This window comes from Pteropus alecto, unplaced genomic scaffold (assembly GCF_000325575.1).
Source record: "Pteropus alecto unplaced genomic scaffold, ASM32557v1 scaffold57, whole genome shotgun sequence".
Lineage (NCBI taxonomy): Eukaryota > Metazoa > Chordata > Mammalia > Chiroptera > Pteropodidae > Pteropus > Pteropus alecto.
Window position 1 is genome coordinate 2,509,220 of NW_006442508.1, and position 16,334 is coordinate 2,525,553.

A 16,334-nucleotide genomic window follows, 5' to 3' on the forward strand; every position below is an offset into this window, starting at 1 on the left:
GGTTTAAAACCTGCCGAAACTATTTTTCAAAGCAATACAAAATGTATTGTATGAGACTCATGGGACATATCAAGACAAAACCTGAAGTAGTCCCAATTCTCTTTTACCCTCCTTTTCTGGAGTTAAGTCAATAACTTGCTTGCTCTGAATTTCTTTCAGAGGCCATTCAACAGTGGCTGGTTCCCCAAACAGTGAGGTTTGTCTGCATAATACATATAAGTCGAACTTAAAAGGGTACGGATGACAGCTTTATCGTTTATGTCATGAATGTTCTGTAAGTTATATTTGAAGCTTACACGGTGTTAGAAAATCAAATTCAGCTAGAAAAAAAGGAACAATACTGTAAGGCTTTCTTTTACTAATGTGTTGAAAATATATATTCTTGTACTTGTTAATACCAAATGTGGCTAACAATTTATTTTCTGTAAAATACATCGGTGAGGGGAAGCACTGGTATCCATAACCAAACTTAGGCTGACTTGGGGTCATATTATAAAATTAAGCAGAGAAATTTAAGTAATGAGAAGGATTGCTATTTAAAATCACTTCTTATGGCAGAAGGCAACAAAGAACTCTCTCCCTTTTCCCCCAGGAATAATAGTGCTAAAAGAAATAACAATAATGATGATTATGATAATGGTCTATATTTCTTAAGCCCTTACTAAACGCCAGGCATTGTTTCTAAGTTTTTAAAAGGTATGGTGCTTTGTTTAATCCTCACAACACCCTATAGGTGAATGTTATTATTACTCCTGTTTTTAAGAGTAACTAACTGGCAGCTGAGGCCCAGAAATATCTATTTGCTTAGCTCTGGAATCCAATGACTTAGATACATTCTCCAGTGGCACTTAGCACTAGAGGTCAAGTTAACCTTTCTAAATTGGGCATAATAATATCTGCCCACTAATGTTTTCAGGGGTAAATGTAATGGTCCCTGTAAAGTCCTTAGTCCAGTACGTAGTACAAAAATTAGGCGTTCCATAAACTTAAGCCATTGCTTTTCTTATGACTATAACAGCAGTGCACAGAACCCTGCTGGGGTGTAGAGTTCTCTTTTCGTAGAAAGTCAGAATGCTGCACTTTCCTTTGGGATCCATATGCTGCTTCCCGCATATCAAGTGCGGATTCCTCATCAGGCTGAATGTGAATGTCACTAGCAGCAGAGACTATCTAGAAAACTGCTGAGATGATCAGGGCTTCTTAGGAATTAAATTTGGGAATACTAGAAGCCTTCTGACTTTGAGTGGAGGAAATTTATTTTTCCAAGCTCTCTACATACATATTTAATCATCATTCCTGTGGATTCAATAAATATATAGTCAGTAAATTTCCTCTCTGGCCTTCTTTTTTGTTTCTAGGGAAGCTAGATGGTAGAAAGGAGTGAAAATAGTAAGAAGGGATTTAAGATCCAGTTCTACTTCCCAGGACAGATCCAACGACTCTCCATATAAAAGAGTTGCTAGAAGAAGGAGAGACCAAGAGTAAGGGTACATCATGTAAGACTCAAGAAAGATTGTTTTGGCACCTACAGAGTTAGTAGCTTAAGAAATTATGGTCCCTCCCACTCTCTCGAGACTTGACAGATGAGGGTAGTAAAATCCTGAGCTATCTCAATGAAACAAGTTTTCAAAATTTTTCTACCTTTTAGAAAAAAGACCACATCGATTAAAAATAATATTTTGAGTCACCTAAAAGTATTTCCAGAGATTCACAGAGTTGGTATGCTATGGGGGATTTGAATAACACAACAATTACAATCCTTAATGTAACATAAACTCAATCCTTCCAGAATTGTTTTAGAACATTAAATAGACATTGGGAGGTAAAAACATCATATATGAGATTCCCTAGTTACTAGTTCACATTTTTAGATGTCTCTAGTTTTAACAGACTTCAAACAAATTTGTTTGATCAAATTACTTTATGATAAACTTAAGATATAAAAGAGGTGCTAGAAGAATCCCCTGGATCTTGATCATTAAGTGAAAGGGGTTTCTGAGAAGTCTGTGGGATACTTCCCGGGTGGAGTTAGAGAAGTACGATGTATAATTCAAGCCACTAATTTGACATTTCTGCTCTTTTAGACCCTTAAGGAAATAACTTATATCAAGAACAGAATCAGAACCTCCAATAAAGTGGTTCAAAGTAGCATGATTACAAATTATACAAATTACCTAAATTATCTATTTATTATAAGTGTCTGACAGATTTTCATCAAGTAGAGGACTCTTAATGATGTTTATGCATGAAATTCTTATTTTCTAAATTAAACAAAATATGATTAAGCTTTCAAAGAAACTCTTTTTACTGACTCTGGCAACACTGGACAATAGCTAGGTAGGTAGCAGGGGTGCTGCTCTGGCTGGGAATGGGGCTGGGTGGGCAGAGGCAGGAAAGCCAGTTAGATTTCCGTATTAGCTCTGTAGAGCAAGACTTTCATTCTGCTTGTTTGCATTTTCAACTGTAGTTTGGTTTTATGATTACTTAAAGGTTTAAAAAATGCCAAATAGCCATTAATTTTTCAAGAAGAATAATCATGTTAAAACTCAAAATGAGAAAACTAGAAAACCAAATGGTAATTTTTTTAGATGAGCTGGATTATGGGAGGACAAAGATTTTTACTACAGTGATCACCAGGAGAAAGGTTTTTCTACTTGGAAATTTAAGAGCCTCAAATATGATACTTTATATAATTTCAACATAAAAACATATTCAGCTTTAACAGTATTAATAACAATGTTTTGGTAGAAAATTTGAATTTTATAGCAATATACATCACTTAGGCAAAAAAGGATTTACATTTATAACTTGCTATTTTAGGAAAAATAAAATATGGGAAAATAATATGTAATAAATGATCAATATACAATAATAAAAATGTAATAAAATTATCATTATACAAAATAACTTGCAAGTGACTGAAATACTATTTTTCTACAAAATTTTATAACATCTTTATAAGTTCCATACCCTGTGCTAACCATACCAATCTTGTGCCAAGAGTATATTTTCCTCATTTTATAGGCAGCGAAACTGGCTTAAAGAAGTTATCTAATTTCCAGTTTGCCCAACATCCCACAATGAGGTTAGGGCAGAACAGTGCTCTTAACTACTGTGATATTTCAAGAAATAATTTAAGTACATTCTTTAAAATCATCACATGACAAAACACACATCAATATATTTCCTAAGACATTACGTTTGTAAGTTTATTATCTAAATGTTAATTATTCTTTGTACTGACTGAATGGTAAACTCATATTTTATTACTATCAGTATAATCTGAACCCGTAAGATGCTTTTCTTTTCCATGGCAATGAAAAAATAAATAATGATTTACCTACAGGCATTCTAGCACATCTAATGATTTGCCTAAAATCTCAGCAGTGGATTTTATGACATGAAATCTGAAGGAGCTATGCAAAATGATGATTCTTTTCATGCTGAGAAGCAAGAGTACTACATAGCAGGTCTGATCCTAAAAAGCCAGATTTGTAAAGTAACCACTTAACTCATCCGCAATGCAAGAATGCTTGGTAGTCTGGAGCTGAACAAGTTAGTGTTAATCCATTCAGCCATAGCGTTTGCCTGTGATCTTCCATACCAAACTGTCACTTGAATTGCTAAGCACATTTCTAGCCATTTTATTTTTAAAATTTCAGACATGATTGATTACTACCAAATTTAAAACTGACATAGAACTTTTTTTTTTTTTAAAGGAAGCCCTTAATTTAAAAACACTCAGTGACTTACTTCTCAAGTATTTATGGAGTACTTACTATGTGCTAAGCAATTTGCTGAGCACTGAGAGAGAAAATGGTGAACCAAAATAGACAGACATGGTCCCATCTTACACTGAAATTGAGTATTCCCTTGAGAGTCCTACCCTGTGTTTGCACCAGTAGAAATAGGGAGTGCAAATACCTTGGAGGGTGTTTATGACTTTTGAGTTACTATCCTGGAAATTTCAAAATGAAAATAAATACCACTGTCTTAATAATACATGATATAATACACTGAATATTTTTGGCATTTCCCTTTTTTCCCCTTGAAATTACTATGTATATTACTTGATATTTAAAACACTTAAAAGAACATATTTATCGAAGAGTTGGAGAAACTGCATAACTTGAAAGTCTATCCAGATAGAAGGAATCACATGTGAAATCAAGCATGGCTTGTCATGCTTTTGCTTCAGTGTCACAGGTCCTACCTCTGTTTCCTTTCAGGGTCATAAAAATCATGTACCACGTATAACCCATGTTGCTGACAAAGGCCTAAACATCTGCAAGGACTATAGAAATGCTTCTGCCGAGGTTTTTGCAATGTGAACAACTGCAACTCAGTTCTGGAGCCACCCTTGATGTCTCCTTCACCAGGCATCACGTGGGTTCGGTCTCTCTGAACTTCTCTCACACCACATCTTGGGCACTGGTGCCCTCATTTCCTCTTATTACGCTCTTATCCTGATCTCTTGCCTGCACCTCATGCCCTCCCACTCTTTCAAACTTGCTCATACACATCTTACCACTTTTAAGAGGCTGATGAAGTTGCTCCTCTCGCCTCTGAAGGCAAATTCTTAAACCTGGCACAGCTTTCCACACTTGACCTGAGACTACCTTTGTAATTTTAACTGCCTATGTCATTTCTTTAGATACCTTATAAATACTATGCCGCCATTAAAAAAGAATTAGGTAGCTTCATATATGTAATTACAGAACAATTGCTAAGATATATTAAGTGAGAAAACTAAAGTATAAAGCAGTGTGGGCAGTATGCTGTCATCTGTGTTTAACAACAAAGGACATGTGCATAGACATATGCATACAGCTTTTAGAGATGGCAGAATATCCCTGGAGGAACGTTAAAAAAAACTAGAACTAGTGGCTGTTCCTAGGGAGGTAAACTGGGCGGCTTGGTTATAAGGCTGAGAGATACACTTTTTACCATTTGTACGTTTCAATTTTTGTAACTTGAATTTTACATTAAGTGAAAAAATACTTTAAAAAATTATAGTCCTGTGTTCAAGTTTGATGTCCCTCTTTCATGCCCCAAATATGCCCTGAACTTACTGGCAGTAACTTCCTGCTTCAGGTACCCACCTCTTACTCGATTACTCCTCTCTATCTAACCTAATGGCCCTGTATACTTCCTCCCTTAAAGTACATAATATCTTCACAGTAAATATCTACACCTTGTTTACGTATCTGTTTAGTACTGTTACTCATATGCATTTTACTGCCCTTATTATTTGTAAGCATTTGGAAGGCAGGGCTGCCTTAGTCATAATTTTTCACAACGTGTAACTTGGATATAATAAACCAAAATTAATGTATATGGAGGTGAAGAACAGAGACAACGGTAAGCTCTAAGGAGGCAGAGTCCACAATATTTTATTTAGTGGTGTGTTCCCAGTGCCTAACACAAGGCCTACGGGACAAATAAATAAAATGGAAAGTCTTCCAACTGCAGGCTGGCTTTTTTGGTTTGTGTTTTTAGGATTAAAGCTTGGTTCGCAAAAAAGTATTTCTCCAACAATTAAAGGTGTAAGCAACTTTCATGGTTTCAAAATCATGTATTATTCCTAGGCTACAGTTTGCTCAAAGATGTCACAAGAAAGGGAAAGGCATCACAAGGCTTGTTTTGAGGACAAATAATGAAAAGATCATCATTCCAAGTTAAAAAGCATAAGTCAAATACTTCTTACTCATAATTTCTGTTCTCCGCCTGACTTCTAAACACTTAACTCTGCACGCTCCCTTTCACATATTTGGCCTCCTGACTTTACCAACATCCTTAAATATGAGATTTTCTCTGCTTTGCTCTTTGCGTCACAATGACTATTTCAGGTAAATCACCTCTCCTGTTCTGTCTTCCACCTTAAATTACAAATACTCACCTTTACTTTAAAATATTTACGAGTCGCTTGACCTACATATTTTTTTTTGTTAATTCCTACTTTACACTGTACACTGAACAAATGTTTCCCCCTTTCCCAAATATAAATTCATGTGATTGTAGCCATGAAAAAAAGATATCCTAGGAATTTATATCAGAACATTAAAAATAAAACTTTCTTATTAGGAATAGTTATTTTGTGTTGTTCAATAGCTTTCACAGTTTTTTTTTTAAAGAAGCAAAATATATATTATCACTGAAAGATAAAACAGAATATTAAATGCTTAATATACAGTATATCCTGATAGATATGAACAAGTTGCAGTCACTCAGTTACCTCCTGACATAATGCAGCTTTTTGTCTCACAACACTGAGCAATTTCTTTTAGCTGTCACAGGCAGAAAGCCAGAATCTACGTACATCCATGTTGTTTAAAACAGTGTACTCTACGTTACAGCAGAACAGTAGTAGTAAGGCATCTTTTAATCTCACAAAGATAAAGTATTTTCACAACTATAAAATAGAATACTACAAGATGATTAAGTTGTTAAAGGATTAAAAAAAATGATTTTACTTACATCAAGAGAGCCCTCATTTATAACAATCATTCCCATGTTCTTCCTGAGAAGTTTGCAGGAGTGTCCTATGGCCAAACACAGAGCAAATTAATTGATACAATTAATTTCTCTAGAGAGAAGATGTAAAAATGTTAAAGTAATAATACTACTAAAAAAAAAATCTAAATTTTATTTTTAAATCTATTTTATTAGATAAAAATTAATATTTTATCTGTTTTATTAGAAAGATGCCAGTCATATCTTTTTCAGTCTGGCAGGAAGTTAAAAAAGAAATGCTCTTGCCTGCTACAGGAGGCATATGATACAAGGACAATGGCTTGCAAGTTAAGGCTGTCTTGACAAACAAATGTGGAAAGAGACTGTGGTAATGATTCTCAACGTCCTGAAAACTGACAAATGCATATGGAATATCCTTCATGATGATCAACATGAAGAACAGAAGATGGGCCAAAGGCTGTTCTCAGAGAAGGGTGCAGGAGGGCTGTCTGATTATCTCTTGGACCAGTGATCCCGCCGTTTCCCTGCCCTTGGGCTGCCATCGTATCTTCTAGTTTCCTGCTCTCTCTTGCTTTACTATACTTGCTGCAGGACAACATCACTGGCCGGTTAACCAACTCTGCTTATGCTGAACCTATTAGCCCATAGCTGAATGTAGCTGGAGAGAAACAGGCAACCTTGCCGACCGGCTGCACATTGAAAACAATACCATTTATACTCATGTTCTCTGCGATCTCATTCCTGCCCATGGTTTTAAATGCTATCTAAATGCTGACCATTCTGGAACTCATATATCCTGCTAAGACTTCTTTCCTGAACTCCAGACTCTCAAGTCCCAGAGTCTACTTAACAGCAGGCACTTAGGTGTAGAATCTTGAACTTAACATATCCAAAAGACAGCTTTCTGGCCTCCCCCTGGGAAACCTGCTTCTCCTTTACTCTTCCTCATTTCAGTTAATGGCAACTCCATCCTTCAGTTGGTATGGCTAAAAATCCTTGGAGTTACCCCCGATTCCTCCTTTTCTCTCTCACTCAATAGCTTATCTATCAATTCATCCTGTTGTTTCTACTTCTAACATATATCCAGACCACAACCATTTCTTACCACCTCCACTATTGCCACCTGGGTCCAAGCCACCGTCATGTCTCACCTTGATTAATTTAACAGCCTCTCCATTGGTCTCTCTGTTTCCATACTTGCTTCCCTTTGAGTCCATTCTCAGTCTGGAAGCCAAACTGATTGTTTCCTCTGCTCAGAACTGTCCAATGAATTCCTATCTCAGAGTAAACGCAAACTCTGGACAATGACCTAAGAGGCCCCGACCAATCTGGACTCTGTTACGCTGCTGACCTCTTCTCTTACTCTCCCTTTTTGCATTTCTGCTTTTTTCCTCCAGAAGACAGCTTCCCTTAATCATCCAAGTGACAAACTCCCTTTCTCTTAAGTCTTTGCTCAAATGTTATCTTCTCAATGATCCCTCTGTGCAATGCCCTCTCTCTCTTTCCTGCTTTATTTTTCTTTATAGTGATTATTGCATCTAATATACTATGTGTTTTTCTCATTTACTTTATTGTCTGTTCCCTGACTAGGATCTGAGGGCCAGGAGTACAGAGATTTTGGTTTTGCTCCCCAGTCTTAACTCCACTACTGCCTGGCACCATCAGCACTATCATCATTAGATGAATGAATGAATCTTATCTATCTTTTTCTAAGAACAAGATTCTAAAAGTTAAATGTGACCTGAAACCACCACCGTACCCTTCTTTTTGTAAGACCTTCCATAATGGCTATATACCCTAAGCTATTTTTCAGGATTTCTTATTTTCCTCACATACCACCATATATTCGTATTCTATTTGTAGTCACGTTTTATCATATTGTTTTTTAGGTCTACCAATTATAATGCATTCTATATTTTTGCACATCTTTCCATTTGTCTCCAACACCAGTGATAATACATATAATCAAAATTAACAACTTGTATGGCTTATAAACTTCTAGCTAGTATTTTTTTTAAATTTCCTCTGTTAACATTAATTTACTATAAATTTGTAGTAGTTTTATATATACAGAATACTGTGATTACTAATACTGCTAAAAAATTAGCTATATTTGTTTAGACAGATGATACTTAATGACTTTCTAAAAATACAGTTTTATATCATGAACAACTCTGAAATGGTTTAACTTTGGGATAGTTCTGTATGTGATTCATATCATTAATGTCTAGAGGTTAAGTCTATGTCAGGGTTTACAGTGCTCAGGAAACCTACTATTACTGAATTTGGAAAAAAAGGAGTGACATCTTTCATATTATTGGGACTATAGGCCTCTAACACCAATATCAACTTTCTTCTCAGTAAGACTCCTGTTATGCACATGTTTAAGCCTTAACCCACAGTATGACTGCATTTTGAGGTAGGGCCTTAAGAAGTTAAAGTTAAGTGAGGTCTAATAGGACTGGTGTCATTATAGGAGGAAGAAGAGATAAGAAGAATGCACATCCACAGAAGAAAGACCACGTGAGGACACAGTGAGAAGGTGGCCATTTGCAAGACAGAAATCTGAGAGGCCTCAGGAGAAATCAAACCTGCTGACACTTTGATCTTGGACTTCTCAGAACTATGAGAAAATATATTTCTGTTGTTTAAGTTAACCAGTCTGTGGTATTCTGTTATGGCAGTCTGAGCTCATATAACCTTTTTCAAAAAATTGGAACTGTAGGATAAATGGAAACTGGCGACCTTCTTACTTTCTATCTCAGAAATAACCATTGGGCACATAAACAAGTGTTAATACATAGCCTGCCATAATCCTAATCTCCAGACTTTCATAGACAACTGCAGAAATGTTATCTATACGTTCCAGTTGTAGATGGTATGTGGGGGTCAGCAGGGATACAATAGCAAGAGAGGGTATTAAGTGGTTGCAAGAGCTAAAGTTTGGCTGTGTATATAACCACTGCAATTTTAAAGGGGCACTGTGGCCTAAGTAGATAATTAAATCCAATAATATAAATATGGAAAATTTAAAATACCAAATCTTTCAAATCTTGATATATTTTAAATTTATCTTATAAAATCTATTGACCTGTTAAAAAGTATCACAATTTAAGTTTGAATGAGGTGAATTACCAATGTTAATGGCAGTTTCTTGCTTGTCCCCTGTAAGGATCCAGATTTTGATGTCTGCTTTCATTAGAGTTTCTATGGTTTCAGGCACTTGATCTTGTAACTTATCCTCAATGGCTGTAGCTCCAAGTAGCTGAAGATTCTAGGGGAAATACGTGGCAAACATTTTAAGAAGAAAACCAGTTTAGATTCTTTAAGAACAAAAAAATTGAACTGTATATATGCTTTTAAAACAAAGATTAATGATAATTCATGGACTGTGGTGTAAATTCCAACTATTTCGTGGTGTTTTCTTTCTTAAGCACTCTTAACTTTCATCCAGTACTTTTTGCATGAGACTGAGGCTACTTATCTTACCTTACTTCTCTCTAAGTTAAGAAACTTTCTAAAAACAACAACGATATAGAAGGGGGTGGGGAATCAAAAGTCCGTTTAAAATTAACAGGTAGCTACTAAAAACAAAACATAAAACAAGAAGCCATTTTGCTGACAAGCTTGAAAAAGAATAAGGATATATGCTGATACTATTAAATTGTAATTTGATGCAGTGTCAGGAAATGTATACACATGATACAATTAGAAATGATGAAGAAGAGATCAATAAACAAAGTGATAGCATTAGTTTCTGTAAAAAAAGAATGGGTTGAGTGTTTTTCAAATTGTTTCACATTTGCATAGTAGAAGGTCAGAGTGCATTAAAGATCTCTTGCTTGTTAGATGGTATCTTTTAGACGAGATTGAAAAGAAGCAATATGCTCTATGGAAAGCTGTTCTAATCTCTCACAAAGAAGAATGGTTTCTATTCTCATCTTCCTAAATAGAGGAAAAAAGAGAACAAACTAGACCGTTAGAGAAATCTGGCTTGCCAGGTGGACACAGGTAATAGTGTTCTTGGTCTTAAATCATAGAAATGCACAGTGATGGACTAAGATTTAAACTTTTCTTTCCATCATGTGAGCGGGCATTGTCACTAGCTGGGCATCCTTCCGAAGGGTTCTGCAAGTCACAACCAATGCTCAGTCTTATCCCATTTTCCCCATGTTCTAACCTCCAGCACGATCCATTTCAGCATTTATCTTTCTTCTCAACCTTTATTTCCCTTTCTGCCTTCATTTCTTATTTAAAATATAATACAAGGAAAGAATAGGTACAAGGGAAACTAAGTGCTAAGGATAGTGGCTGGGTTGGTAATAACAAAGAAAGCATTCCATCTCCTATTTTCCCCTAACGTTAAGTTCTGTTTACTTATCACCAAAATGGAAGTCTAAAATTAGTCCCAAGTCTTGGTAGGCATGGAAAATAAAATTGAATATATATATATATTCAATTGAGTATATATATATATATGTATGTATGTGTGTGTATATATATATATATGTATGTGTATATATATATAAATGAATGGGTGTGTTTGTGTAGTTTACAATAATTAGGAATGATTCGGGCTACAAATAGAAAAATTCTGACATACAATGGCTTAAGTAAAGATTTAGTTTTCCTTTTATAAGGAGCATTGAAGTAGGTAGTTGTGGGTATCAGATTTGTGGTACAACCATATCTTAACTCATTCTCCAGATTTCTCTCAATGTCTCAAGGCAGCTGTCACAGCTAGAATTATAACAGCCACAAAGAAGGGAGTAATACCAACTGTATCTCTTATTTGAAAAGCAAAAATGTTTCTAAAAGTCCTCAGCATATTTCCAAATATGACCAACTGACCAGACTGTGTTACATGACCAACACTAATTATTATTATTTCGCTTTTCCAGCCTTCACAGTGGCAGTGACAGGCAGAGTGGGTTGGGAATGATGTTATATTAGCCAGCTGGCAGTCTTTGGTACATGCTTAAATACAGGTGAGCATATATATGCATTAGTATTTGTATGTCCATGCATGCATATGTGTGTGAGTATGCGTACAGATACACACAGATCTCCTACTGCCTTGCCTCAAGAAACCTGCCTCATCTTGTAAGGCCAAACTCAATACTTACTGCTTCTTTGAAGCTTTCCTTTACATATTAAAACAAGTTTTACCCTCTGCTGTGCTCTGATAGAACTTTGCTCTTGTTCTTCTTTACACATATTAATTTGTCATATTAAGATTAGCTGTTTAAATGTACGACTCTGGTAGTTTTGTTCAAGTTTGAGTAGGGACCATGTCTTGTTCATCTTTACATTAGTACGTTTGCTGAATGAGTGAATGACCAAAAAAAAAAAAAGGAAAAATCCCAAATCCAAATTTTATTAAGTATTGTTGCACTCTAGACCATTTTCTTTTCAACATATTCCAAATAACTTATACAGCTATTAGAAGAACTTGCATGACTTCTTAATATACAAAATATAAGTTGGGAAGGCAAATTTCCTTCTTTAAAGGGACAGTATTATTTTATTATCTTTAATGAGAAGCAGATTTGAAATCTATCATAATCTGATGAATAATTATCATCAAGATGTTCAAGACTGAAAAGGAAGAATAGTTCAGCATCAACTATGCCAACATCATAATTGTTGTATTTCAACGTTTAAACAAGACAATAGTTCTATCAGTTCTTTCAGCTACTTTTAGGGCATTTGCAGCTAAATCATTCTGGCCCACATCCCAGCAAAGATCAGGATGTAGCTGTGTTCAAATGCTAAATATTCTACGGAAGGCATGATAAGATTTTAAAATGATCATGGGAATAGTTCAGTAATACCAGCTCTCAAAATTTTCTAAAATAAAAAATTATTTTTTATAATGTTTCATAAAACTCCGGGGTAGATAATGTGCGAGCCAAGATGTGAATGCATTCATTAGAAATATATAAACAAGTATATTTGTATATTTCCTAGCTTTATTCTAAGGGGATAAATGAGTTCAGCAAGTACACAGGTATGTATTACCATGCACAAATCTAATAAAAATAAAACAACTGCACTGGGGAGATCCCACTGAAAATATTTTAAAGAAGGAAAGCACCTGGTTTTGCACAGGTGAAAAAAAATTTTTTTTTTGAACCAGGCAAAAATAATAAAGTTACAAGGAAGGTTAACTTGGAGTGTGTTGTTGGCTATGATATCAGGAATTTCTAAAAAAAAAATAATGAAATATTTCTGAATATTCAGCAAAACTGTAATGGGTCCACTTTGATGCCTATAAAGGAAACACTGTGTTCCAAAGCCTGTTAACTTTCCCTTTACCTTAAGAGCTCACTCATTTTAGTGGAAGTCTCTGCAGTCTCTTTTCCTTTGGGTCTGGTGTCATTTATTGTGAGATTAGCATCTTGAGTGATAGGCTGTTCTACCTCTGGAAATTAATATCTTTAGCTACGTATGACATTAGAAAAAAAGATTTGAACTTTGCATGCTTTTCCTGATCATAACACAAGAGTGTTTAGGCCGTAATCAATTTCACCTCAAACATGTATTACCTTACACAGATGGCCACTAATGGGCACTATGGGAATTACATATTCAACAACTGTTGAAACATGATAAAATTCCCATGGCATTTATGGAATTAAAAAAAAAACAAAAAACAAACCCAAACACTAATTTTAGTTTCAAAATGTCACTATGCCAAGAGTTGTAAAAGTTTCAAGTTGATGACTCTTTGACATAATATAGATTTAGTTATCATTGAAAAATCATGAAATAATACTTATTTACCTAGTAAAGCCCTCAATAATCTTATTTTCTTTTCCCCATGTTTATAATGTATGTAGAGTCTAAAAAAGGCATATAAATGTAAAATTTCTACCCTAGCAAAGATAAAAAGTTCCAGACAGAATATTTAAAAACTGTATGGTAAAATGTATTATGGCAGATTTATACTTTTTTTTTTTTGCAACACATGTATATTTTGCTAAATAACAGAACCTAGTGACCTATTTCCTTATTAGCAAATATTTGTTAGTGCTTAGGTTTTGTATTTTTAAAAAGTTTGTGATATGTTCCTAAAGAAGAAAAGTATAAGTAAATTTATATCAACTTAGGCTTCCGATTACAACATGGACTATTTGGTAAAAGTCCCTTTAAAGACAAATAATATCGATAAGCAAAGTTTTACCACATTAGTAAATACGGATAAAATATTTGTAACATTTTGTAACCTTTATTTCAACATAAAATATGATTGTGACTAGGAATATGAAGAAATATTTCCTTAACAGAGAAAATGTATGAGACACTGCTAAGTGCTTCACCTTTACTAATTCAGTTAATTGCTTCTGGGAGATTGAGTAAATTTTCTAAGGTCAAACAGAGGTACAGCTGAACTATAATGGTAAAATCAAAACCCCCAGCACAGCCAAAGTCAGCAAATGGGAATTAAAACAGATTAAATGAAAGTTAGAATTTTATTCTAGTCATCAGGTTTTTTAACTTGTCTCTGTTCTTCAGTCTTTAGTAATACTTTCTTGCTACGAATGGTGTACCTATATCACCAGCCAGGAGCACCTATCTCCCTGTTTCCATATGTAGGCCCTAGAGTCACATTTAGGGACAGGCTCCATTCTACAACGCTGGCTCTCAAAGGCTGCTGGACTCCTCTCTGTTCTACATCCTACTGGGCATCATCCACTCATTTCTTTTTCTTCTCAACATCTTTTTACTGCACAATGGATTTTATTTAAAAGAATACAACCTCATACTTTTTGGCTTTCAGCTTAAGCTGGGCTATAGTACACTAAGAGTATTAAATCACTGGAACGGCTGACTGGCCTGCAACCAGTTAGTTTTTTCAAGGCCAAGAAACAGGTTTCAAGTTGGTGCTTCTTGAACCACAGAAATCATATGTGAACTCTCATCCACCCAAGGGTTTGCCAAATAAGACCAGGATTCACACATCCAGATGAAAAGCATCAGAGTTTGAGAGACGATTGGGCGTAGCCTGCAAAAACAACACATCCATCTTATCTGAGTGAGGAGACAGCAATACCCAGTGTGGGAAATCTACCACGAAGCATTCCTAATAAGGAATTCACCAGGCCAGAAGGGAGAAGCTTGTACTTGGAAGTCCAGTGAAATCTGAAGTACTTTAAACAGGAGGATAACAGGAACAAATTGAGGGAAAATCATGAAAAACATATTTCCACTTTCATTTCAAAGGAAAATAGAATATATGAGAGCACACAGAGGCTGCCTCATTTCCTCAGTGGACCTGTCCTGAACCGTCAAGGCTTCACAGCCCCAAGTGCCATCTAGTGATTACAAAGCTACTCATTTGGTTACGTTTAATTTTCATGTCTATAGCATTTTACATACATTCTTGCTTTCTTCTAAACCCAGCTGGCAGAATAATATGGAATGAAGAAAGAACTGAGATTTGAATTCCTATTCTACTAACCACTGGATATATGTCTTTCAACAAGTACCTTAACTTACCTATGAATTTCTGCATCAGCAAGTTAAGGCCAATTTCATAGGGTTGTTCCAAAATTAGATTAGCCCCCTCAAACCATTTTTTTGTGTGTGTGTGTAGAATGTCAGGAAAAAATGTTGAGTACTTATCTTTGACACTGCTATATTTTTTTGTAGAACATATTTGTTCTGTTAATATTATGTACACTGCAAAATGCAAAAACAAATTATAAAGGAGATGTGATCAAACGTAAGCAGAAACAGAAGCTGTAGCATTTCCTTGTTTACCTAATGGATTATCTTGTGTATCTCACTTTAGAGGCCCCTGAACTAAGCAATCAGGGTAAAGAGCAGAGGACTTGAAGCTTAGTATATGCTCAAAAAGTGGCAGGTCTTATTAGCAGATGACTTGAAAGACTGCAAATGTTTTTAAGCAAACAGTAAAATAGGAAACTACTGGAATTTTAAACCACCAAATCACCAGTACATCATGCAAATTTTCATCTAGTACATTTCACTTTTTAGTACAAATGAAAGTGATATTTGCAGCTACTAAGAATAGAAGTAGCAGTTCTATCGGAAAAAGCATTCCATTCTAATACAGAAGTTACTGTGAAATTGGCAGTCATAAATGTTCACGAAAAGTCCTGTTTTCTATTAAGTTTTATATTTCTTTAGGAATCCTCTAAACCACTCATTGCCACATGTTGCAAAAGTCACTAAACTGTTGTATTTAGTCACACTGAGTGTAATGGTTGATCTATATTATACCACATCAAGGCAGTCTTTAAAAAGTCCCAGAAATATCAACAATATTTTGAGGAGGAGGAGTAAAGAAAATAAAGTAAAAATCATCACTACCTCACTGTTCAACCTTAGTGCTCTCCGTACTCAGGGCATTACGCCCTGTTGAAATTATATTTTTCAGTTTACAAGTTTACTGCCTATCTCCCACCACTAAAATAAAGCAGAGGTTTCTCTATCCTTTTCCCATGCTGTGCCCCAGAGCCCAGAACACAGTCTGCCATGTGTTCGGGCATTTGTTGTTGAATCTTTCCAATCATGTGCTTCTCACATACACATATTAAAAAACTTGTGAGACAGTTTTTTAAAAAAAAAATTGAGTCTAAATTTCTAAAGAATGCAATCTTTAAAATTATAGGCCCCACATATCAAAACTTTTGGACACAGCAAAAGTGGTCACAAGAGGAAAGTTCATATCATTACAGGCCTATCTCCAAAAACAAGAACAAGCCCAAATAAACAGCCTGACACTTCATCTTAAAAAACTAGAAAAGTAAGAACAAATGAAGCCTAAAGTCAGCAGAAGGAAAGAAATCATCAAAATTAGAGCAGAAATAAATGAAATTGAAAACAAAAAA

General features: G+C 35.2%; 1 protein-coding gene across 8 annotated transcripts in view; it reads right to left on the reverse strand.

The window, feature by feature from the left end:
• The window catches only part of ATP8A1 (ATPase phospholipid transporting 8A1), a 217,299-nt gene that overhangs the window by 73,114 nt on the left and 127,851 nt on the right, over window positions 1–16,334 (reverse strand). For all 8 annotated transcript variants that reach the window (XM_015597587.2, XM_025040218.1, XM_025040214.1 and 5 more), the window contains 2 exons: window positions 9,610–9,748; window positions 6,478–6,542 (listed from right to left, as the gene is read on the reverse strand). In XM_015597587.2, coding sequence (XP_015453073.1) covers window positions 6,478–6,542; window positions 9,610–9,748 — 204 coding nt within the window. The remainder of the gene's footprint in view (window positions 1–6,477; window positions 6,543–9,609; window positions 9,749–16,334) is intronic.